Source organism: Eschscholzia californica, unplaced genomic scaffold, assembly GCF_041429995.1.
Source record: "Eschscholzia californica isolate CP2 unplaced genomic scaffold, dmEscCali1.0.p SCAF_1, whole genome shotgun sequence".
Classification (NCBI taxonomy): domain Eukaryota; kingdom Viridiplantae; phylum Streptophyta; class Magnoliopsida; order Ranunculales; family Papaveraceae; genus Eschscholzia; species Eschscholzia californica.
The window spans coordinates 16,650,744-16,675,158 of NW_028238198.1; the positions used below are offsets into that span (position 1 = coordinate 16,650,744).

General features: G+C 38.5%; 2 protein-coding genes and 1 pseudogene across 3 annotated transcripts; 1 reads left to right on the forward strand and 2 right to left on the reverse strand.

Moving 5' to 3' along the window:
- Window positions 1–3,870: 3,870 nt before the first annotated feature.
- Window positions 3,871–8,207, forward strand: LOC147564611 (splicing factor Cactin-like). Its single transcript, XM_086648332.1, has 12 exons — window positions 3,871–4,051; window positions 4,152–4,243; window positions 4,456–4,623; window positions 4,731–4,793; window positions 4,953–5,093; window positions 5,413–5,508; window positions 6,002–6,286; window positions 6,409–6,547; window positions 6,628–6,770; window positions 7,245–7,421; window positions 7,510–7,776; window positions 7,873–8,207. Exons 3-12 carry the CDS (start codon window positions 4,549–4,551, stop codon window positions 7,990–7,992), a joined length of 1,506 nt encoding a protein of 501 aa, XP_086504458.1. The 5' UTR covers window positions 3,871–4,051; window positions 4,152–4,243; window positions 4,456–4,548; the 3' UTR covers window positions 7,993–8,207.
- Window positions 8,208–15,582: 7,375 nt separating this feature from the next.
- Window positions 15,583–18,285, reverse strand: LOC147564612 (protein argonaute 1-like; annotated as a pseudogene). The gene is made up of 11 exons (XR_015228269.1): window positions 18,127–18,285; window positions 17,882–18,015; window positions 17,656–17,794; window positions 17,500–17,562; window positions 17,355–17,418; window positions 17,138–17,273; window positions 16,953–17,026; window positions 16,775–16,869; window positions 16,658–16,689; window positions 16,444–16,533; window positions 15,583–15,993 (listed from the first exon to the last, which is right to left on the reverse strand). The product of XR_015228269.1 is annotated as a protein argonaute 1-like (transcript).
- A 4,203-nt stretch (window positions 18,286–22,488) lies between these two features.
- LOC147564613 (uncharacterized) lies at window positions 22,489–24,194 on the reverse strand. Its single transcript, XM_086648343.1, has 2 exons — window positions 24,055–24,194; window positions 22,489–23,851 (listed from the first exon to the last, which is right to left on the reverse strand). Exon 2 carries the CDS (start codon window positions 23,818–23,820, stop codon window positions 22,627–22,629), a length of 1,194 nt encoding a protein of 397 aa, XP_086504469.1. The 5' UTR covers window positions 23,821–23,851; window positions 24,055–24,194; the 3' UTR covers window positions 22,489–22,626.
- Window positions 24,195–24,415: the final 221 nt, after the last annotated feature.

Below are 24,415 nucleotides of genomic sequence, written 5' to 3' on the forward strand. Positions count from 1 at the left end.
CCAATTCTTCGAATTTAGACTTAAGGTCCGTAATGTGACATATGATGTCGACAAAAGTATCTCCCAAGATTATCATGCATATATAATTCTTAGCCTTGATATATTATATGATTGCATGTGATGTGAATGCGGGAAACTAGTATGGCCATAGAAAATGTTTATTTCTTCTTGTTTTAAGCACAGATGGGTGAATAATTTGTTATTAATTTTAATTTCAAGTTTATACGATCTGCGAATCGTTAGAGTCTTGTAATTAGAGTTTAGGGTCTATGAGTCCATTGAAGAAACTCGAGGAAGGAATCCAAAGGCGAGTGGGTGAAAACAATGGAGGTTCAAAGATGGAGATCTTGACGAACCAAAAGACGAAACAAGAAGCAAACCAATGGACATTAGATCTTCTAGGTCAGGGGCCATACTAGGGATCCATGTCTGCTTGATTTACTTTCTCGCGCGCACTTACTTATTTACGTTTTATGTCGTGGATGTTAGTTAGGGTAAATAGTTCACTATAACAAATGCCAGATTAGCGTAAAAGTCCCTAAAAGTAATCTTGAGTGAAATGTCTATCCAGATTAAGACACCCTTTGCGCCCTTGTTCGAGGAAGGTGGGTCGACCTTCGTAGAGTACCTCCTCTACCTTGGGACGATGCGGGTAGGTCTATAGAAGAGTCCTACATGTCTAAATGGTTCTACTCAGAGATCAGCAAAAGAGTTTGGATACTCGAGGCAAAAGGATAGATTAGTCATTCATCAATGAAATCTATCAACCAAGAGTCATAAGGGTATGATCAGTGAAGTAAGTTTACTCACCTAGAACGACGGAGTCAAAGGGCAGGGCCCTAGTCCGCTTTACTCCGAAGAACTGGGGACGATTTTATATTGAATTATGTGTGAAAACTAATGCTTTTCAAACACGACGAGTTTTTGAACTTTGCCATTTCTTTATGTAGAATTAAGATGACAAAAGAGAATTTCAACTTTCGCTCACTTCTCGAGAAGGAGAAGCTGAATGAGCACAACTTTCCTCGACTGGGAGAGGAACCTGGGAATAGTTCTCAGGATGGAAGGCAAGCAAAATGTATTAGAAACTCCAATTCCTATATTGGATGCTACTTCGACTCAAGAAGAGAAAGATAATGAAAAGAGTATTCGAAAGAAGGCAGAGCCAGTAACGTGCTTGATGCTAGCAACCATGGAACCAACTCTTCAAGAGCAGTTCATAGACATGGATGCTTGCTCCATTATTCGACAACTTCGGGAAATGTTCCAGAAACAGTCGAGATTGGAGAGGTTTGAAACCTCTAAAGCACTTATGGACATGCGCCTCGAGAAAGGAAAACCAATAGGGCCTCATGTTCGTCACATGATCAGGCTCATTGGCAAGCTGGCCAAACTGGGTTTTCCTTATAGCCAACAGACGGCTACCGATACTATCCTCCATTCCCTCCGTAGTGGTTTCAACCAGTTTAAGATGAACTACAACATGAATGGATGGGACAAGACATTGGAGGAACTTCATATCATGCATCTAACAGCCGAAAAGGATGTAGCAATAGTGGAGAATAAGAAGGATATTCTTATGGTACAAAAGGACAAGGGTTTCAAGAATGGTGGGAAACAGAAGAAGAAAACTGCGTCAAAAGGAAAAGGTAAACGAGTTGCCAAACCTAAAGACAAAGGTCCTCCTTCTGACACCAAATGTTTCTACTGTGATGGCAAGGGCCACTGGAAGAGAAACTGCCCTAAGTTCCAGGAGGACAAGAAGAACGGAATGGTAGTTTCCGGTTCAGGTGTTAACAGTTAATTTATCAAATACTGAAAAATTCTCAATATGGTATTGGATACCTAAAATGCCCTATCATTGTGAATGTACAGGTGCAGCTGGGAACTGAGTATTTGGCTAAAGGAGAGAAGATCCAAGAGGGAGCAGAAGCCTAGACTGCTAAGGATGCTGAAAGTGATCGGAGTCTACTTTAGGCACTAATCTAGATTAAGTGTTTTTCTAGTTTTTAACATCATCCCTGTACTAAGTATTATGGAGAATCAATAAAGAAGTTTATTTCTATATTGAGATGTTATAAAGTGCTAATTTAACAATACATACCAAAAGATTCTAAACTTGGTTAAACATGCAAAGAGACTTATGACTCTCCTAAACAGTCATTCAAATCACAAAAGGATGAGGACGGTATGTCCAAAATAACCAAGAATGCTTAAAGAAGCAATGAATAGACTGACAAGAAAGAAGGTCTTGAGTCAGAAAAAGATGGTTGATCGTCGGTGTATTTCTAATCTATCCAAATTTGAAATGTCCAAAAGGGATAAAGATGAAATAACACGAATCAAACATTATCCTCCAAAATCCACTAAGGTTGTGTTTGATAAGAATTCAGGGAAAAGAAAAATAATAGAGAAAAATTTATTCGGAGAAAATTTTTCATCAAGAAACATTTACCCTATAGACACTTTTCGTTTTTCCAATGTTTGTATCGTTAAGAGAAAAAAAATCTATTTTTTCAATTTCTGTTGCTCGGTTCGCCTAGGTAAGTAAGTTTTTACATAGGAGTATATAAATTTAGAGAGAGAAAGGAAGCAAAATACAACTTAGTTAAAGAACACAAACTAATTAAGAACACAAACTAATAACAATGACTTACACACATAAAATTTGGTATGTATATATCAATTTGGTATTGCCTCATCATGGTTGATCAACCTGTTCTGGTGGTATTACCATCTTATCAATACCATCTTATCTCTTGGTGGTATTACCATCTTATCAATACCATCTGAAATCAAACTTACAGAGTCCAACAATTGGAGGCAAATTTGCAAGTTTAGCATAACTAATTCTCTTAAAAATCAGAAACAAGAAATGGGTATCAATCATTTCATCAAAAACAACAAAAAAGAGTTGAGATTTGATTGGAAAAGTAATGTGAAGAAGATCAATATGTAGGATTATTTTAAATTTATATACCTGTGGTATAGCTAAACTAGCAATAGTGAGACTTTGAAATTAGATCAGATTTCAATGAGTTAAAATTATAAGTAGGACCCCATTGAAGTATAGGGAAGAAGAATTAATGTATCTCTTCATGAATCTTATCAATACCATCTTATCTCTTGGTTGATTTCCTTGTTGCACTGTTAAACTGCAACTCTATGTAGATGTATCTCTTCATAAATCTTGAAACCCTACAAAAAGTGTTATTGTTTGTATAATTATGGATGTGATATTCGTAGGGTGGCATGTAAAGATATAAGTTTTGACCCAAATTTCTGCCACTAAAACACTGGATGAGAGTTCATTAAAATTGGTATTTGGATAAACAAAGAATTGGTAGAAAATTAATTAGGAAGAACATACAAACCCCTCTCTCTATCTATATGTAAGACTGTATCTTCATGTGAAAGAAACGAATTTGGGGGTTTTTGGAGTTGGAAGTAAGGTATAGCATTAAATAATGATTGCTTTCTCTTGGGAGATATATTGGAATAAGAGGCATGAAGCTGAAGACTAGAGAGAGAAAGTAGTGAAAGGGAGAAAGTAGTGAGAGAGATGAAAGACGTAAGCAGTAAAGGGAAAAGCGAGCAGATTTCTCTTTAAAGTAAGTCATTCCCTGGTAAGAGCGGAGTCAAAAGTTTCTCTATTTTTAGGGAAATTTGAAAAAACTAGTCACGTGACCATCAATTTATTTTTCTCTATTTTGTTAACCAAACACTTCTAAAATTCTATTTTAGAGAAAAAATTTCTATTTTCTCTGGGAAACTCGCCTATCAAACAGACCCTTAAGTCTAGACATAGCTAGGTTTAGGTTTAGGGTTCGGTTTAGGACTTTCATCTTTCTCCCTTACTATTTTTTCCATCTTCTTCTTCTTTTTTTGCTCGTATCTTATTAGAGAAAGTGAAATCTAGAGAGAGAGAGAGAGAGTTCCGGCTTTACTAATGGGGCGAAGTGACGATGATAGACGAAGAAAGCGAAAGCATTCCAAGTCAATCACAGATGGAGAACTTAACGAATACTTAGCCAAGAGAGCTCAAAAAAAAGTATTTTCTTCTAACCCTAAACTCAATCCCTAATTTTGTTTATATTTAGAATAATGAAATTATTATTGTTTATTTATGAATTCGATTTGATTTATGACAGGCATTGAAAGTTGCCAAGAAACTAAAATCAGATACTGTTTCTGGCTATGCGAACGAGTCGAATCCTTTTGGTGATTCTAACCTCAATGAAAAGTAGGTCTTATTTTTCTCTAATTCTGTATTATTTTCTGTATGTTCCAAATTGACCTAGGAACTTCTTAATTCAATATAGTTTTTTACCTAATTTGGTTTTAATGCAATGCTTACATTAGTTTAACTATGTACTTAAACTTAGAAACTCAAGTATGGAAGCCAACTCGTGTCAAATTACCGACTTCGGTAACTATTATGACTTGTCGTCGCAGATTTGTGTGGCGAAAGAAGATCGTGACGTATCTAATGGCGTACCACTTGACTCACTGTCCATCAAATCTGAGAAGAAACGGCAAAAAGAAAGGATGGCTGAGATTGAAAAAGTTAAAAAGAGAAGGGAGGAAAGGGCAATTGGAAAAGCACAACATGAAGAGGAAATGGTTCGTATACTCTACATCGGATTGCGTTTCTTGTTGGTTTGTATAACTTTAGTTTCTATTTGATCGAACTGAGTATCTGGCTTTATACAAGTTTAATTTCTCCGCAGGCATTGTTGGGTAGAGAACGGGCGAAGGCTGAATTCCAGGACTGGGAGAAGAAGGAAGAAGAGGTTTGTGACAGCTTTGTTTTTAAGCTTTTATTGCTACTAGGTTTTCGGATGCCCACTTTGATTCAGTTTTCAAAAAAGGATCACCAAATAGGTCATTCATCACCCAGTCCTAAATTTGCAAAATTAAATGTTTACTTTGCTAAAATACTCCATCTGCAGTTTCACTTCGATCAAAGCAAGATTAGATCAGAGATTAGACTTCGTGAAGGGCGTATAAAGCCTATTGATGTTCTCTCCAAGCAACTTAATGGTTCGGAAGACTTCGATATTGAAATTGATGAACCATACATGGTCTTTAAGGTATGTATTATCACATTTCACAAATTTTATTTGTGTGCTACAATAAATGCTTATGGTAACCAGCATATGTTTTTTTGTTTATACTTGATTTCATGTCGACCATGATATTTTGTTTTAGACATAAAATTTTGTCTTTTAATGGTTAAGGAGACCATTAAATTCGTTAGTTTTACTTTCTTTGCCGTTTTGGAGTTTGAACTCTTGTTGTAGAGGATATGGAGCAAAATCTTTGGCCTAAAATAAGATCACTTACTCTATTCTTCCTCATGTAGAAAATATAATAAAAAATAGTCATTGACATTTGGGATTCATTTGACAGGGTTTGACCGTGAAAGAAATGGAAGAGCTCCGCGAGGACATAAAGATGCATCTTGATCTGGACCGGGCAACACCAACGCATATAGAGTTTTGGGAGGTATTACCCTTTCTCTCACCTCTTCTGCCTCATATTCCGACGAATCATTGGTTTAGTTGAGAAATTATAGTGGAAATGCCTAATTACTTGTGGAGTTTTATATATAATGTGTTGTTTGGGGAATGTTCGCGACTAGAAACCAAGGTCTGTTATTATGCAATGTCTTTGACAATGCGAAGACAATATGCAAATGGGGGGAGAAATTGATGCATTACAAGACTAGGCTTGGTAAAAACGAAATCGCGGTGCCTAGATTTTTCAAGTCCTATCACCATTTATAGTTATTTTCTGTATGACGTAATTACAGTTTCCTTTATGTAAGAAGCACAATAGACCATTTAGCTTTAAAAGGACCGAAGTAAGAGTTTTGTATTAGTTGGTTCTATACTTACCACTAGTCATATATTGCTTAATATCTAAATCAAGAAATCTTGTCTCTGCATAGTGTATCCCTAAGATTATGGTACTGATACGGCAATCCTTGTTCTTGTACGCATTAATGGTAGTTTGTGATTGGGAGTTAGCAGAATCTCGAAAAAAGGATGCTCTAGATCGAGCAAGGGTACGCGGGGAGCAACCACCTCCTGAGTTGCTTGCAGAAGACAGGGGCTTGCACTCGAGCATTGAAGCAGACGTGAAGAATCTCCTGCAAGGGAAAACTTACAGTAAGTTAGAAGTACTACAAACCCAGATTGAGTCATGGATGCGTTCTGGCACGGCGAAGGTCGTTGAGTACTGGGAAGCTGTCTTAAAACGACTGCACATATTCAAGGCTAAGGTAACAAATGCAAATCTTAAAACTATCATGTACAAGCTCCTTCATAAATTTGTCAAAAGTTAGTTTTTTGTTGCTAATTTGCTTCTTCCGACTGGAAACCTATGGTGACTTGTTAATCACAGGCCTGTCTGAAGGAAATTCATGCCAGCCTCTTACGCAAGCATCTTCAGCGTTTGGAAAACCGTGCAGAGAGTGAACAGAAATCAGAGGCAGACCATGACGTGGAGCCTATACCGGAAGAAAGCAACTATGGTGTGGAAGGTATGGGAGATCTCATTAGTTTTTGTGCTATCATGTTGGATATCTACTTTCTTTTGCTGACATGTATATCCTCAAATTAGATCTCCAACCTTACTCTCCTGAACCTGTTAAACAAGAGGAAGTTGAGGAGCTAGAAGACGAGCCTGGTTCATTTTCTCCAGAATTGCTGCATGGTGATGACACTGAAGAAGCAATCGACCCTGAAGACGACAGGGCTGAACTGGTAAGCTATCTTGTTAGTGTGTGTCGTTTCTTATAGCAACCTATCACCATGAAAGTTTTGTCTTGCCATGTGTATATTTTTAATTACCACCCAGAATGAAATATTTATAATTGCAATTTGCCATATGCTTATTGCTTCCCATTTCTCCATTAGGTGAACCATCTTTTAATATGATGAAACACTCGTAAAAATAATTAAACGAAATTCTATGTCCAAATTATCTAAGAGGTCTAGAATGATTTCCAAATCATGTGCTGCTAAAGTTACAGATTACGGGTGAAATTAGCTTTTGTTTCTCTTCATATCTGTCTGGCGAGTTTGGACTTGGGAGGAACGGAAACAAATGGGGGTTGTTTCCCTTTGTGAATTCTTGGTACCTGAGCTTTTTGGGGGAATGACCTGCAATCTCGTCTTGTAGCACTTACCATTGCTAAACAGTTCTGTCAGACTAATCGATGTACTCTTGCCAAACAGGAACGTAAGCGTATCGCTGTCAAAGAAGAACATCAAAGGCGTCTGAAGGAAGCAATGGCATCAAAACCGGATCCTCCGCAAGATAATTTGGAGTTTAAGGCCATGAAATCAATGGGGGCAATGGAAGACGGAGACGCAGTATTTGGCTCTGGCGCTGAAGTAAACCTAGATTCACAGGTGGTTTATAACTCTCCGTTCACTTCTCATTTTTTGCTTCCTTGCTAATAAATCTTCTGTTTTCCTAAATACTTTATGGCGGTTACAGGTTTACTGGTGGCACGACAAATATCGTCCAAGAAAACCTAAATACTTCAATCGTGTTCATACTGGGTACGAGTGGAACAAGTATAACCAGACCCACTACGACCATGACAATCCACCCCCTAAAGTCGTTCAAGGTTACAAATTCAACATCTTTTATCCAGATCTCGTAGACAAAATCAAGGCTCCTACTTACACCATAGAAAAAGATGGCAGCAGTGGCGAGACATGTCTTATACGGTTCCACGCTGGACCTCCTTATGAGGACATAGTAAGCCTATCATTTTTCTTACCCGTCCAAATGAGTTTCAAAACAGTGGATCTTGAAAATTAAATACTAAAATCTATTCTTGTGCTGGAAATGCAGGCATTCAAGATCGTGAACAAAGAGTGGGAGTACTCGCATAAGAAGGGTTTCAAATGTACCTTTGAACGAGGAATCTTGCATGTTTACTTCAACTTCAAGCGGTACCGTTACCGTAGATAGTTTAAGCTGCCTTGTCGACCTGATTTGGATACGAGAGATCAGAGGATTACTAGTGGTTCACAACTAATAAAAACTGAGGAATTCACTACTGTTAAATTTGTACGTGGAGAATAGGATGCAAAAACCAGAGGAACATGGGATAATATCTTACTAGATATCATCTTACTGCTGTATTATGATAATTGGGTTTTTAATATATTACTGTTTTCTAATTATCACCAAAGTAAGCAAATACTTGACCGGTTTCTAAATCATGCTTTCTGGTGGTTAAGCTACATATACCGATCTCTAAGTGTTCTGCTCGCTCTAGATCTCACTTCTTGAGGAAAAAATGACTTGAAGAACTTGTCACTCATAGTTGAGTTGAGAAATTCAAATAATGCCGTAGTCGTTTCCTCAAAAAGAGTTCTCTAAATTAGATCTAGTTAGAGGTATTAGTTAACTAATCTGATCCCAGACTACAGTTTTCTGTGGCACTTACCGTGTCCTAATAGACCCAATGGCTAATTTGAGATGTCCTACCGAACCCAGTTAGAGGTATTAGTTAACTTGTCTGATCCCAGACTACAGTTTTCTGTGGCACTTACCGTGTCTTAATAGACCCAATGGCTAATTTGAGATGTCTTTCTGTGGCACTTACCGTGTCTTAATAGACTCAATGGCTAATTTGAGATGTCCTACCGAACCCGATGAGCGATGGCTGACTCGAGATGGTTCAGTCCATTTCATTTGTGTTGGACAGTCACTACTCGCCATTTTGTATAGAAAACCTCAAAATCGATTTCCAGCAAGTTCTTGACCGATTGCAGGTCAGATCCAGCAGCCCAACATACGTCAAACGAACCAAGTTTGTACATTATTTGGGGCAAAAGACCAGCCAAGGGAACCCATACGTTCTCCCTATTAGCTATTACCCATCCTGGAACTGAACTTCTAGCATGGTTTTATAGATAATGAAATGTGTTAGGTTCTACAGTTATATATGCGTCATTATAACTAGAGTTTAGGTAGCATGAAACTCGATTTAAGTGATGAATTAAAATATGCTTGAACTGTTTTGATGCGATATGAGAAATGTTTTCGAACTGTTTTGCGATGATTGCGAACTACTTGAGATTTTGTTGTATGTACCAGACTGCGGATTATGTCAACCTACGGACACGTAGCCAGTGAGGGTAGGTGACATGTGGACATGGGTGTGACCCGTGTGAGACCAGTGAGGTGGACGACACTAGTCATGAGACCTGTGGGAGTAGAGTGTTTCACTTGCTGGCCATTGGTGCTCGTGCCTCCAGTTCGAGGCTCAGGGGCGTACACCTGACTGCTCATCTGGGAGGTGACATTGATTTGGAATCCCTCTACTTTGTGTGTGATATGGTTATTTGTTGTTCCACTTTCGTGTTTGATAAGATAATGAATCGAATGAGAATATTGGTTTTGATATACGATGAAACTGATTTGAATCGAATATGAGAATGTGGTTTTGATATACGAATGAAACTGATTTTGAAAGATCGCATCCGATGCATGACAGGGTACCAAAGAGAATGAGGCTCAAGTCCTTCCATGGTAATTGGGGGACGACTCTCTTATTCGAACTCGGTGATCAAAAACGTATTTAGATACTTAAGGTATATATGTATCATGAGGTAAACTCTTCAATGATTGCGGAGTCCCTTAGTGGGAGAGGGGCTTACCGGCTAGGGGTAAGTCTCTTTCTCGAAGAGACATTAGTGCATTAGCTAGTGCCTAAATGGGCTGGTACTATCTAACGCACTCTAGGCTCTTCTGAGGAACTCTCTTCTAATTGAGAGTGCACCATGGGTGGGCAGCTAATCACTGTTATTGCTTGCTAGATTAAGAAAAATTGTTTTGTATATAGTATATATGGTAACTGGTTTGATAACTCGTTTTGTCATGATGTTTTCAACTTACTAAATGAGCTTTTGATAACGTGATGGATTTTGGATTGGTCTTCTACCAGAATAACTCGTGTCGGTGAGTATTCTGACCCCCTACCAGTTGTTAGTGTGCAGGTGCTTGGTTGTAGCCTCGAGACGGAGTGTGTATTCCAGCCAGTGATCTTGTCTGACGAGGCTAGTGGCGTTGCGTCATTTTCTTCGGTTGTCGTTTATTGGCTTTCCATTATTTTAAAGTTATGTAGTTATTGCAGAACTGAACTCGAATATGTATATATATAACACTTAAAGTTGTTTATAAGTTGTATCGATAATCGATGTGTAAGAGGCTTTTGTATTGTGTTTTGTGGTTCGAGTTTCAACCTGAAATTGAGTTGAGTTTGTTTAGCTTCCGCTTCAGTTCATTTTTCTTGTATATGCGAATGTATGGTTTGCATGACAGGGTTTACAGTGCGACCGGTTCGATTTACAGAGGAGATTCTGTCGGATTTTTGTCTCGTCTGTGAGTTGTCGAGGCGTGGTCCGCTCTATTTTGGGACACGGGGCGTCACATTAACATTAACATTATAAATCGATTATGAAGATCTTAGAGAGAGAAAATCATGAATAATGATGAATATTTGAGAAGAGATACGGATATAAAATCGATAAAAATGAAAATCATAAATATCTTTAAAGATGATGATAAACATTAGAAAGAAAGATCAAACTTGTTACTTTAACCTCATAAGCAATTGTAGCTCTTAACAAAGGTACAAACCTGAATCTTTTTTATGAAAATCGAAATAAACAATGGAGCTTTTAGCTGGTTTATTGGATCGGAATGAGATCTGAAGCTTCTTCAAAAAGAGAATGAATATAGGTTTCGATTTTAGGAAGAGAAAAAATTATGATTTTCGATTTTGATTAGAAATGAAGATAATAGTTTCGGTTACTAAGATCGTGATTGGAGAGAGAAAGAGGGAAATACAAATGGAAACCGAATATTAGTGGATTTGATTAAAAGGGAAGTGTTTCATTATATATAAAGGTAGATTAGGTATTATGAAATTATAAGCATCCTAGAGATTTGGGTTCTCTCGAGATGGATACAAATAGACTAGATATCTAATTGTTTTAATATTTTGGTTTATAAAACTATTTGAAATTTAGAGTGTATTAAATGAGTTATTAAGGGTAGATTTTGGGTCATAAACCTAAAAATTATTACAAATACATTGATATGATGTGATAAGTACGATAACTGCGGAAACACTAATGGTCTAAAGACGAACCAAATTAAATGACTCAAAGGTTTTTTTTATGAGAGAAACCTTGCATTAACAAACCGGAGTACACATTACATAAAACGCAGCTACTTTAAAACAGAAATAAACGAAGGTACAGAGTTCCACACTGTCCTGCTCGAATTCCTTCTTCCCCATTTGGCTAGAGCGTCAGCCTAAGAATTACATTCTCTAGGAGTGAAGGTGAAGATGGTGCCTTCAAATTGATTTATGAGGGTCTGTAGTTGTTGTAGAGTCGCTTCCGTTTGCCAGTGGACACCCACCTTATGACCGTTAATAAAATTTATCAATGATTGGTTGTCTCTTTCAATGTGGATGTGTGAGATCTGCAACTCTAACGCCCATTTCATACTGTTGAGTATAGCTAGGCTTTCACCTTCTTCAGCATTTTGACATCGAACCGAGTCTGCTGCCGCTATTATGAAGTTAGACTCTTCATCTCGTATGATACATCCAATACCTGCCTGTTCTGTCAAGGTAGTATAAGAGGCGTCAACGTTCAGCTTGAGGTATGGTTTCTCTGGGGGGTATCCAAGAGCTTTTCGTGGTTTTCTTTCTGCTTTTATTTGTGTTTATCGTCTCCGTTTTGAGAGGAGTAATAGTGGCATTATTGATTCTGTCAATACTTTGTCTAGGATTTTGTTTGTTATCATTAAAATAGTTTTCACATCGTGCTTTCCATATAAACCAAAGGATTTTGGCATATAGGTGAGTAATCTCCTCTTGTAGATCCTTCCACTGAAAGATCCATTGCATGGTGGAGCTGATTTGATCTGTTCGTACCTGAAAAATGAAACCATATAGCTTTTGCAAACGTGCAATGGAGCATTACATGATCTAGAGTTTCGTCATCTGCACAATTAACACAAGCGTAAGAGTTTCCAATGTATTTACCTATTTTTGCTTTCACAGGTAAGTTATTGGTACAACACTTCCATATAAATCGTTTAACTCGGGGGATAATATTCATATTCCAAATAAAGTACCAGTCTGTTTGATCCTGCACATGATTCGTGTTATTCATTCTCAAATAATTATACATCATTTTTATGGAGAAATTTCCTGATTTCGTTAACGTCCACGTCGATTTATCCTCTTGGTTATAATGAATATTAATACTCCATATGGCTCTACAAACCTCCTCGTCGAAGCATTCCTGCAATATCTGAACATTCCAACTGTTATTAGTAATCAGTTGAGAGACCCAGATAAGACTGGATCCCTTATGATTGGTAATAGGGGGTGGTTAGGGATCCAGAAATCCTGCCAAATGTTTACCTTACCACCGTTGTTAATATCCCAAAAGATCAGACCCGCCAACTCGTTGTACTGCTTAGCAATAGACTTCCAGAGCCAGGAGTGATTAGCTTTCGGAGAAGTGGGTTTATGAGTATTAGGAAAATACTTACTTTTGAGGACACGAACCCAGATGGCATTAGGATTTTTAATCATGCGCCAGTTAATTTTGTTAAGAAAAGCTTGGTTATCAAGAAGGGGGAGGCGAAGACCGAGACCCCCCGCCTTTTTAGGTTTACAAATGGCCAATCAGTTGATAGTATGGAAGGTTTTTTATTTTCCCCACCAGAAAGTCCGTTGAATTGACTCAATGCTGTTGCATATGCCTTTAGGAATGGCAAAGCACTGCAAGTGGATTTATGAGTATTAGGAAAATACTTACTTGGGGACACGAACCCAGATGGCATTAGGATTTTTAATCATGCGCCAGTTAATTTTGTTAAGAAAAGTCTGGTTATCAAGAAGGGGGAGGCGAAGACCGAGACCCCCCGCCTTTTTAGGTTTACAAATGGCCGACCAGTTGATAGTATGGAAGGTTTTGGATTTTCCCCACCAGAAAGTCCGTTGAATGGACTCAATGTTGTTGCATATGCCTTTAGGAATGGCAAAGCACCGTTGCATAGGCCTTTAGGAATGCTGTTGCATATGCCTTTAGGAATGGCAAAGCACTGTTATTAGTAATCAGTTGAGAGACCCAGATAAGACTGGATCCCTTATGATTGGTAATATGGGGGTGGTTAGGGATCCAGAAATCCTGCCAAATGTTTACCTTACCACTGTTGATGATATCCCAAAAGATCAGACCCGCCAAATCGTTGTACTGCTTAGCAATAGACTTCCAAAGCCAGGAGTGATTAGCTTTCGGAGAAGTGGGTTTATGAGTATTAGGAAAATACTTACTTTTGAGGACACGAACCCAGATGGCATTAGGATTTTTAATCATGAGCCAGTTAATTTTGTTAAGAAAAATCTGGTTATCAAGAAGGGGGAGGCGAAGACCGAGACCCCCCCCCCCCCCCCCCCTTTTTTAGGTTTACAAATGATTGACCAGTTGATAGTATGGAAGGTTTTGGATTTTCCGGTTTTCCCCACCAGAAAGTCCTTTGAAATGACTCAAAGGTTAACGAATTAAATTTGAAATGTCAAAAAGTTTCTCATACTCCATTAGGTAGGTTTAGGGTTCGGTTTAGGGCTTTCATCTTTCTCCCTTACTATTTTCCATCTTCTTCTTCTTTTTTTGCTCGTATCTTATTAGAGAAAGTGAAATCTAGAGAGAGAGAGAGAGAGAGAGTTCCGGCTTTACTAATGGGGCGAGTGACGATGATAGACGAAGAAAGCGAAAGCATTCCAAGTCAATCACAGATGGAGAACTTAACGAATACTTAGCCAAGAGAGCTCAAAAAAAAGTATTTTCTTCTAACCCTAAACTCTATCCCTAATTTTGTTTATATTTAGAATAATGAAATTATTATTGTTTATTTATGAATTCGATTTGATTTATGACAGGCATTGAAAGTTGCCAAGAAACTAAAATCAGATACTGTTTCTGGCTATGCGAACGAGTCGAATCCTTTTGGTGATTCTAACCTCAATGAAAAGTAGGTCTTATTTTTCTCTAATTCTGTATTATTTTCTGTATGTTCCAAATTGACCTAGGAACTTCTTAATTCAATATAGTTTTTTACCTAATTTGGTTTTAATGCAATGCTTACATTAGTTTAACTATGTACTTAAACTTAGAAACTCAAGTATGGAAGCCAACTCGTGTCAAATTACCGACTTCGGTAACTATTATGACTTGTCGTCGCAGATTTGTGTGGCGAAAGAAGATCGTGACGTATCTAATGGCGTACCACTTGACTCACTGTCCATCAAATCTGAGAAGAAACGGCAAAAAGAAAGGATGGCTGAGATTGAAAAAGTTAAAAAGAGAAGGGAGGAAAGGGCAATTGAAAAAGCACAACATGAAGAGGAAATGGTTCGTATAATCTACATCGGATTGCCTTTCTTGTTGGTTTGTATAACTTTAGTTTCTATTTGATCGAACTGAGTATCTGGCTTTATACAAGTTTTATTTCTCCGCAGGCATTGTTGGGTAGAGAACGGGCAAAGGCTGAATTCCAGGACTGGGAGAAGAAGGAAGAAGAGGTTTGTGACAGCTTTGTTTTTAAGCTTTTATTGCTACTAGGTTTTCGGATGCCCACTTTGATTCAGTTTTCAAAAAAGGATCACCAAAGAGGTCATTCATCACCCAGTCCTAAATTTGCAAAATTAAATGTTTACTTTGCTAAAATACTCCATCTGCAGTTTCACTTCGATCAAAGCAAGATTAGATCAGAGATTAGACTTCGTGAAGGGCGTATTAAGCCTATTGATGTTCTCTCCAAGCAACTTAATGGTTCGGAAGACTTCGATATTGAAATTGATGAACCATACATGGTCTTTAAGGTATGTATTATCACATTTCACAAATTTTATCTGTGTGCTACAATAAATGCTTATGGTAACCAGCATATGTTTTTTTGTTTATACTTGATTTCATGTCGACCATGATATTTTGTTTTAGACATAAAATTTTGTCTTTTAATGGTTAAGGAGACCATTAAATTCGTTAGTTTTACTTTCTTTGCCGTTTTGGAGTTTGAACTCTTGTTGTAGAGGATATGGAGCAAAATCTTCGGCCTAAAATAAGATCACTTACTCTATTCTTCCTCGTGTAGAAAATATAATAAAAAATAGTCGTTGACATTTGGGATTTATTTGACAGGGTTTGACCGTGAAAGAAATGGAAGAGCTCCGCGAGGGCATAAACATGCATCTTGATCTGGACCGGGCAACACCAACGCATATAGAGTTTTGGGAGGTATTACCCTTTCTCTCACCTCTTCTGTCTCATATTCCGACGAATCATTGGTTTAGTTGAGAAATTATAGTGGAAATGCCTAATTACTTGGGGAGTTTTATATATAATGTGTTGTTTGGGGAATGTTCGCGACTAGAAACCAAGGTCTGTTATTTGCATATTGTCTTCGCATTGTCGAAGACAATATGCAAATGGGGGGAGAAATTGATGCATTACAAGACTAGGCTTGGTAAAAACAAAATAGATTTTTCAAGTCCTGTAGCGATTTATAGTTATTTTCTGTATGGCGTAATTACAGTTTCCTTTATGTAAGAAGCACAATAGACCATTTAGCTTTAAAAGGACCGAAGTAAGAGTTTTGTATTAGTAGGTTCTATACTTACCACTAGTTATATATTTCTTAATATCTAAATCAAGAAATCTTGTCTCCGCATAGTATATCCTTAAGATTATGGTACTGATACGGCAATCCTTGTTCTTGTAGGCATTAATGGTTGTTTGTGATTGGGAGTTAGCAGAATCTCGAAAAAAGGATGCTCTAGATCGAGCAAGGGTACGCGGGGAGCAACCACCTCCTGAGTTGCTTGCAGAAGACGGGGGCTTGCACTCGAGCATTGAAGTAGATGTGAAGAATCTCCTGCAAGGGAAAACTTACAGTAAGTTAGAAGTACTACAAACCCAGATTGAGTCACGGATGCGTTCTGGCACGGCTAAGGTCGTTGAGTACTGGGAAGCTGTCTCAAAACGACTGCACATATTTAAGGCTAATGTAACAAATGCAAATCTTAAAACTATCATGTACAAGCTCCTTCCTAAATTTGTCAAAAGTTAGTTTTTTGTTGCTAATTTGCTTCTTCCGACTGGAAACCTATGGTGACTTGTTAATCACAGGCCTGTCTGAAGGAAATTCAGCCAGCCTCTTACGCAAGCATCTTCAGCGTTTGGAAAACCGTGCAGAGAGAACAGAAATCAGAAGCAGACCATGACTTGGAGCCTATACCGGAAGAAAGCAACTATGGTGAGCATAGTTGATCCAAGTCATGGTCTGCCTCTGATTTCTATTTACTCTCCCCCTTGCTCTTACTACCTCGTACAGATGATCCACTGTCCGATATATCACCCTCGATATAATGTCGAGCTCTGAATGCACCTAAATGTGCATAATATGCTGGCGGAACTGCAAATGTAGAAATCATTCCAATTACCAACTTGAATAAGTACACACCAGTAAGTAGTTCACAACTTAAATTTGGTACTCAAAAGAAGGTTTTGAACTAGAGTAGCGAAGGATAAGGATTAACCTATTGAAACAGATCGCGTGCATCTTGCATATCTGAATTCAAAATCAAAGCATTTCTTATCAAATCAAAATCCAACAGAAGTCGCAAACAAAAAACAAGAACAAATTGATTACTTACGTATAGGTTAAATTGTTCGTAAGAGTTTGCAAGGCATCTGAAGAGGACTTGTTTTCATCCCAGAGAACATGATAGTGAGTTGGCCTACTCGTACCCTACATTGTAAGTTAAAAAACATAATAAGAACGTAAGAAATTATATGTTTTAGAGCAGGTTTAGGGTTCAAAATGTGAATTACCTGTATCCCAGCATGGCTGCATAGATAGAAGTCGAACTAAGTGGGATGGCATATCATTGTATCCACTACCGCCCCTACGTACAAACCGAAACTTAAATTTAAGAACTACTGAGAAAACATAGAACACCCACAACACATCGTAGGAAAACAAGACAGTAACAATAGTACGTGGTTTAATGTATAACCAGGTAAAATGTTTCCGCGTCTATCAGTCGCGTTTCTGTCATTGTGGTTATTAGGGAAGAGACGAGTATGGTGTCTCTTTAGCACAACGACAAAGGTAATGGGAGGTAGATACCTATCCTCCAAAGAAGCACATGCCTGAGAGTAAGAAAATGGTGAGGTAAGCTCGTGAAAACCTGTTTAAAAAGTTAATTTTAGCAACTTCATGCTGATTTTTACCTTTCGAATTGCATCGATTTCATATAGTAGAACCTCAGAAAATTGACCTTCACTCACGCCGTCTCTGCAATAAATTAGATATAAGCATAAGATAATAAACACTTGCCAAACTCGTCAAACTCAGAGTTCAGAGAACATAGTTCACCTGTAGAATATGATCCTGTGAGGCTTGTACCCTGTTGATTTTCTAAATGCTATAAGGTGCTCACTGAATCACATATCAGATAATCACAATATAAGTAATGAAAACAAAATTTTGACAACATTATGGTGTTAATTTACTATATAGAATTCTAATTACCGTATCATGACTTCGTGGACAGGACCCCTTTTGGGATCGTTCTCAAGTAAAGATCGTCGATCATTTCTCTCCTTGAAGGTTGCACAGAAACTAGGCATCGGTATCTCGTAACTTCAGGCTAGTCCATTGATGCAACAACCTATTACGTGATTTCAGTTTTTATACATGATATACAGTTATGAATTGTTAATATTTAACTTGATGATAGATTAGAAGTATAACAAACCGCAGTGATCGAAGGAGAGTGTTCCCCAGGATGAGGGTGTGTTACATCAGCCCCAATATAATAGTAGGTCGATCAGAGACGAGAGGAATTTTTCTCAACAAAGCATCTTCCAAAACAGTATTTCTTCCACCAACCTGTTCGTTTCCGATCACCATACAAGGCACCATTCACCACCAAAGCCCAAACAAAACGTATCTGTATGTATATAGATATATTGATATTATACCAAAAGTTAGTAGACAAACCTTAACATTGATTTTCAGAGAGACGTTTTCTAGATACTGCTTATTAAGCTTGTAAGCCTGCTTGGACTGACAGCACTGTGAAACGATCCCAAGCTCAGTCTCGCAGACCCGCTTAATTTTTCCTGTAGAAAGAAAATTTGAGTGAAAAATCACAAGAATTTAAGCTAATTAGCTATAACAAGAATTTAAGCTATATCTACATTTTACGATTTCTCCGGAGTAATCAGGTAAAATAATAATGAGAAGCTGAAGTTGCTTCCCTTTTGAATTCACTGCAGCTTCCTTGTGTAGACTGTAGAGCTCGAAGAGAAGATTCAATTTGGTTAGGCCTGATCGAGCGAATAGGAATTATAGGGTTTGGACTGAAGACCTGATAATATAAACTATTTTCAAGTTAAAACCTAAATAAGGGAGTAAGAAAAAGAAAAGAAGTGTAAACAGCAACTTTACCATTCCTTTACTAGAACACATGCCAACGAGTTCTACGAAAAAACGTATGGCACCATCCTGCTTTAAGTTGGAGAAATTTATGCATGCCCAAGTTTCAACCTTACCACCGTTCACCATTTTCTGCACACATAAATGAAAGCCATCATTTTGATGGCATGCACGTAGACTACCAAACTAACCCAAAGCAAACCAATGTACTAGTTACCCACCACGCAGTTCTTTATTTTCATTATGTTTTTCAATCGGAGGAAAATGAAACTGAACCACACCACAAACTATAATAAAACCAACAAGGAGGATTTACACCACAAACTCTTGAAAGATGTTAAAGGATATAACCACAAAAACCACAAGCAATATATATAAGACCTAATACTATCAATCAATAAATCTCATCAAACTTAGATTCAAAATATGAGCTCAAATCTCTTTTCGATAACAAAGTTAAATATCCAAATTAACTACTAACCTTTGGAAATGCACAACACATTCACCATTAAACTCAAGACCATAATTCTTCAAAAAAAAAAAATTAAACTCAGGACCATTAATTTCTCTTTCTAAAATAACAAATCTTTCAAATGAGTCACCAAGAACATTCTAATCTTCTTTCTCTCACTAGGTTACTTCACTTTTCAAGAAAAGCACAAACTCACGTTTTTTACAATCTCTCTGTTTTTATCACTTTTACACCTAACACATTTCTATTTAGTAACCCTATAGTACTCAAGCCCACACACAAACTTCATATAAGGCCCAATACCAAATTTGGTTTGAAGGCCACTTTTCAACACAAACATCCAGGTAAATATGATGAGCCTTAAGAAGTTAACTTACTGCGTTAATCATAGTTAGGCGACTAGACGACACTTTCGATGACTCGGGATTAAACGCTTTAGACGTTTGTTTGACTAAGTATGATCTCCAGGTATACGTAGTACTTAGAGACATCTACTTTAGGAGTCGAACTTCGATTATACTTTGAAACATTAGATCAGACTACATATAGTCGTAGATTTATCATTTTGGATTCCCGGACTTCGACACCTCTCTCACCTATTTGTTGCTTGCCGAATCTTGTTCTTCCGACACTTCTCTCGAATCTCTCTCGCCCGTTTTACTTATATTGTTTAGTTAGTTTTGTTTGTTTTCTTGTTTTGTTACTCATTCAATCTAAACCCCCCCCCCCCCCCCCCCCCCCCATTTATCTTATTTCCTTTCCTTTTTAGTCTATGTTAGCATTTGATATCTAGACCGGGGGATAAGACCTCCAAGTTACCTTCCTATCCTTGGATCGACTCCGGTTTTATCGGTTACTACTTGATACCTCCGCTTGGGTGTGCAATCTTTTCGGGTGCATCAAGTAACTTTCGCAACTCGACACTTAGGGTGTAGCAGAAACCGACCTGCTCTCTCCTCTCGATCAATAAGAACCGCGAATACCTCCATCATTAAGACAAATAAATATGGAGAAATCGAGCAGCCTTGCCGTAGACCTCGCTTCCCATCAAAATAACCATGGGCTTCACCATTAACCATAATCGAGAATTTAGACGTAGTCACACAGGCCCGTATCCATTCTACGAATATCCTTGGAAAATGAAACTTACCAAGGACTGAGAATAGAGAAGACCAACGAACTGTGTCATACGCCTTCTTAAGGTCAATCTTTACCGTACACCTAGCCGAGGTGTCTGGTCTGTGGTAATTCCGCACAATCTCATGTGCTAGCATGATATTGTCCTGAATAGTACGGCCAGAAATAAGGGCTGATTGGTTCGGGCTGATCATCGAATAAATGACTCCCTTCAGATGTATAGTAAGAATCTTGGTAATGCATTTATACAGCACATTACAACAAGATATTGGTCTGAATCTGACACTGAAGAAGCGTTATCTATTTTAGGAATAACAGTTACGAAAGTTGAGTTTACCTCTTTGAGAAGTTTTCTTGAGTCGAAAAACCTCTGGATAGCTTCCACAAAGTCATCTCCTACGATGTCCCTACACGCCTTAAAAAAATGGGAAGAGAACCTATCCGGCCCCGGCGATCGATCAGAACCAATAGTCTGTAAGGCAGCATAGATCTCATCTCTCGTCACTCTCATAATGGGAAGAGCTCTTTCAACTTCCGTAAGCGGGCGTGAGAACTCCACATTAGATATGGGATCTAATGTTTCATTATCCTCAACCTCTGGCCCAAATAAGTCCCGAAAGAAGTCCACACACATATTAGCTATCTCCACTGGATCCTCTGCCACTGAACCATCCTCTCTGGTTAGTCGAGTGATAGCGTTTCGAGACTTCCGCTCCTTAATAGAGTTGTGAAAATAAGTTATATTGTTGTCATCGAGAGTGACCCAGTCAACTTTACCACGTTGTCGGAGCATTGTTGTTTCAGCTCGTACAACGTTTCTATAGTTTCCAGTAGCTACTCTCTCTTGCCTCCGTAAAACCGGGTTTGCTGGATCTCCCTGCAATCGGACCTGCACTGAATGTAAAAAATTCCGGTTAAAGGTTACCTGGTTCGTCACCCCATTGAACCGATCTTTCTTCCATTCTTCAATCGAGCCTTCAAAGCTTTGAGTTTTGTCACCATACGAAACATCGGATTACCCCGTACTGACACCTTTCGTACATCAGCAACAAGAGCTCGAAACGTGGGATCCTCCGTCCAGGCATTGAAGAACTGAAACGGAGTACGTCGGTGTATGTTAGGTGCTGCAAGAGGAATAATAATAGGAGAGTGATCTGAATCCCCTGGTGGTGGAAAATCTACTTTAGCTAGAGGAAAGCAGGTCAACCAACCACTATTAATTAGAGCCCGATCAATCTTACAACTGACATTTGCAGTTTCCATCTGCCTGTTAGACCAAGTGTAGAAACAACCTGTATACGAGCAATCGAACAATCCCAGGTCGGTAACATATTCAAACATCTCATTGGAACCTTGAGATGGTGAGGTATTACCACCTCTCTTCTCATTGGCCAGCATTGGGATATTAAAATCACCTAGCACCAGTCAAGGAGCCTCAGAACCCGCCATAAAAAACTCAAGGTCCCTCCCGAGCTCCCGACGCTGAATAGTGTTATTACTTCCATACAACACTGCCATATTAAAACCCGAGCCATCTGTAAACTGAACACTACCTGCAATAACTTGCCCTCCAACATGGGATACATTAAATTCGACCCTAGTGGGGTCCCAACCAATCCAAATTCGGCCACCCGGAATAGCCACATAATTATCAATAAAAGTCCAGCTAGAGTTAAGACTTCGCTAAATGCGAATCTTATTGAGCTCCTGGACATGCGTTTCTAGAAAACCACATAAACCAATCTTATTTAATCTCAATAGTTTTTATGATTATAATCATAAAAACTATTGGGGCTCGTCCTCGACCTCCGTGGAAGTCTCGGTGATGTTATCTAATCGCATACTGATCAAATTAGGGTCATTCCCCTCCCTTGGGTCATGTAATGTGGAGCTGGTTCCCTCATGATGGGGATGATCACTTACAAGTAAGCTCACCCCCGGCTCACCCCTTTTGTTCATCAATACATGGAAAGAGCTGAAAAGAATTACCTTCAATGAGGTTGTATGAGCCTGATTTACCTTGTATTGTTACTGCCTTCTTTGCCATTTTTCGTGGTTGTTGATCAAACGTTTCTGGTTGTCCCACGCCGATAGAGAACTTGCTGCATTTAGATTGAACCACCGACCATCCTTCGTTTATATCACGGTTTTCCTCACGAATTTGTTGGTTATCTCGAGCTGACACCATTGCCGGACGTTTCCTCCCTCCATTTGAACCACCTGAACCAATCCCTGTACCAGATTTGAAACTCTTCTGCGTCCCATTATAATTCCTCATTTCATTTGTTTCCATTCCCTGTTGGTGCAACCTAGTCTTAGTGTTACTCTCCAATTTCCTACCTTGTCTAAGGTACTGGCTATTAACTGTCAGAACTTCAACATTTGCAGCAGGTTTTGGTCTCATGGGACACGTCGAAATATCATACCCAAACACTAGACACGTCATACACTTACTAGGTTTCCACGAATACTCCACTTGCACCTTTACTATATAGGCCCTTAACTCGAACATGAATCTCCTCGGGTAAACCCCTATCAACTTGTACTTCAACACACACCCTTGCGAATTTCATCCGCTCTTTTGATTCCGTACGACTATCTTGCATAAGAGGAGTTCCCAACACACTAGCAATATGGGAAATACCTTTCAAATTCCAGAGAATGAGAGGGATATTTCTCAATGTTACCCATATAGGTATCGTCTTCATATCCTGAAGTTCTTGTTCAATATTGGCTTTCCATGTTCTAACTATAAAGACTCGACCTGCAATGAATATAGTCTCATGTTCCAAAGCCCGTTGTCTATCTTCCAATGATGAGAACTTTATGACGTAAGCTGAATTCCCATGCGCCGTGAGTGTCAACTCACCCTTTGGTTTCCATTGTTTCATTAACACACTGTGTACTAAGCCATATCCCATTTTCTCGTTGACAAAACTACCAATTAGTATGTTTTCAAACGATTGTGTTTCAGTCACAAAGTCCGACACATCCACTTCTGCCATGAAACAACCATCCAAAACTCTAGGAGGGATATAGGATAAAGCAGCTCGTGGAGTATTTGTTTTGTTACTGAATAGTTCAGTCCAATTTGAGCGTATTGGAGCACCTCCCAGAATTCTGGTAGCACCCTGACTTGTTGGTTCGGCTGCACACTGTTCCTGTCTGGTCGGAACCCTAGCGGCAGTCGGAACCCTAATTCCTTGTGATTCTGCCGGCTGAGAACCTACTGTTCTTGATGTGTTATCAAGTCCAGCCTTAGAGTTCCTTAGAACACCTGCAAACATGTTGTTTTTTATAGTATTTGCTAAAGAATTGTTACCTAGAATATTTTGATTTTCGAAACCATTTATGTCTTCTTTACGAGCAGAAACTTGTGGTGCTTCCTTGTTCTTTGTAGCAGCTTGAGTTTTAGACACGGATCCTGCCTTATTTGTTGTTGCCATTGCTTGAAACCTAAGGCCGATAGGTTTAATGACTGCATCTCCTCCACTAGGTTGTTCCTTAGTTGTTATCTGCAACAAACCTTCCTCAACTTCTTCTTCATCCTTACTGGATATTTTGTTTGCAGCCAATAGAAATCGACCCTCTCCTATTTCTCCTTCATCACTCATCCTAGTATCTTCCCTATGAAGAGGATTTTCCATATTCGGTTGAAAACAGGACAATTGGCACTACCTGTTACAAAGATATTAACCATCCAAGTCAATGGCTAGTACACAAAAAAAATTTAATTGACTTGCATATAAATCGAATTAATAAAATTCTCGTTATAGACTTCATCTAAACCCTAGATGGAAAAATTAGTTTCTCATGATGAAAGATGGAAGTTTAACTATATAAAATGTGGGAGAGAAGTAGAAAAAAGTCGGATTTCTTACTGATTTTGCAACCAAACAGAGCCTTAAGGAAATATTTTCCAGCAGGTGAGAAAATATTTTTCCCGATGAACCAAACAGAGCCTTAGGGAAATCGATTTTCTTGTCTTCTTAGAATTGTTTTCTCTGTGGGAAAATTGTTTTCCACTCAGTTTTCTCGTCTTCCCCACTTGAATTCTCTCTCTAACCTTCTGTAATTTCTCTCTTTCTCTAATATAATCCTTTCTTTCTCTCTTTGTACCCAATATAACTGAAAAGAATGAACTATTTAATGAAATCAATCAGAAATCAAGTTTTATAACATAAACTTCTCTCTGTTTCTCTCTTTGTCTCTCTGCTTCCTTTTTTTTCTCGATGTCTACAA

Bases quoted from the DNA above. Each gene is read 5' to 3' on its own strand.
- LOC147564611 (XM_086648332.1), top strand. From the start codon at position 4,549: ATGGCTGAGATTGAAAAAGTTAAAAAGAGAAGGGAGGAAAGGGCAATT. The intron at 4,794-4,952 runs GTTTGTGACAGC...CTCCATCTGCAG, and splicing joins GGGAGAAGAAGGAAGAAGAG to TTTCACTTCGATCAAAGCAA. The intron at 5,094-5,412 runs GTATGTATTATC...TTCATTTGACAG, and splicing joins AACCATACATGGTCTTTAAG to GGTTTGACCGTGAAAGAAAT.
- LOC147564613 (XM_086648343.1), bottom strand. From the start codon at position 23,820: ATGGAAAATCCTCTTCATAGGGAAGATACTAGGATGAGTGATGAAGGA.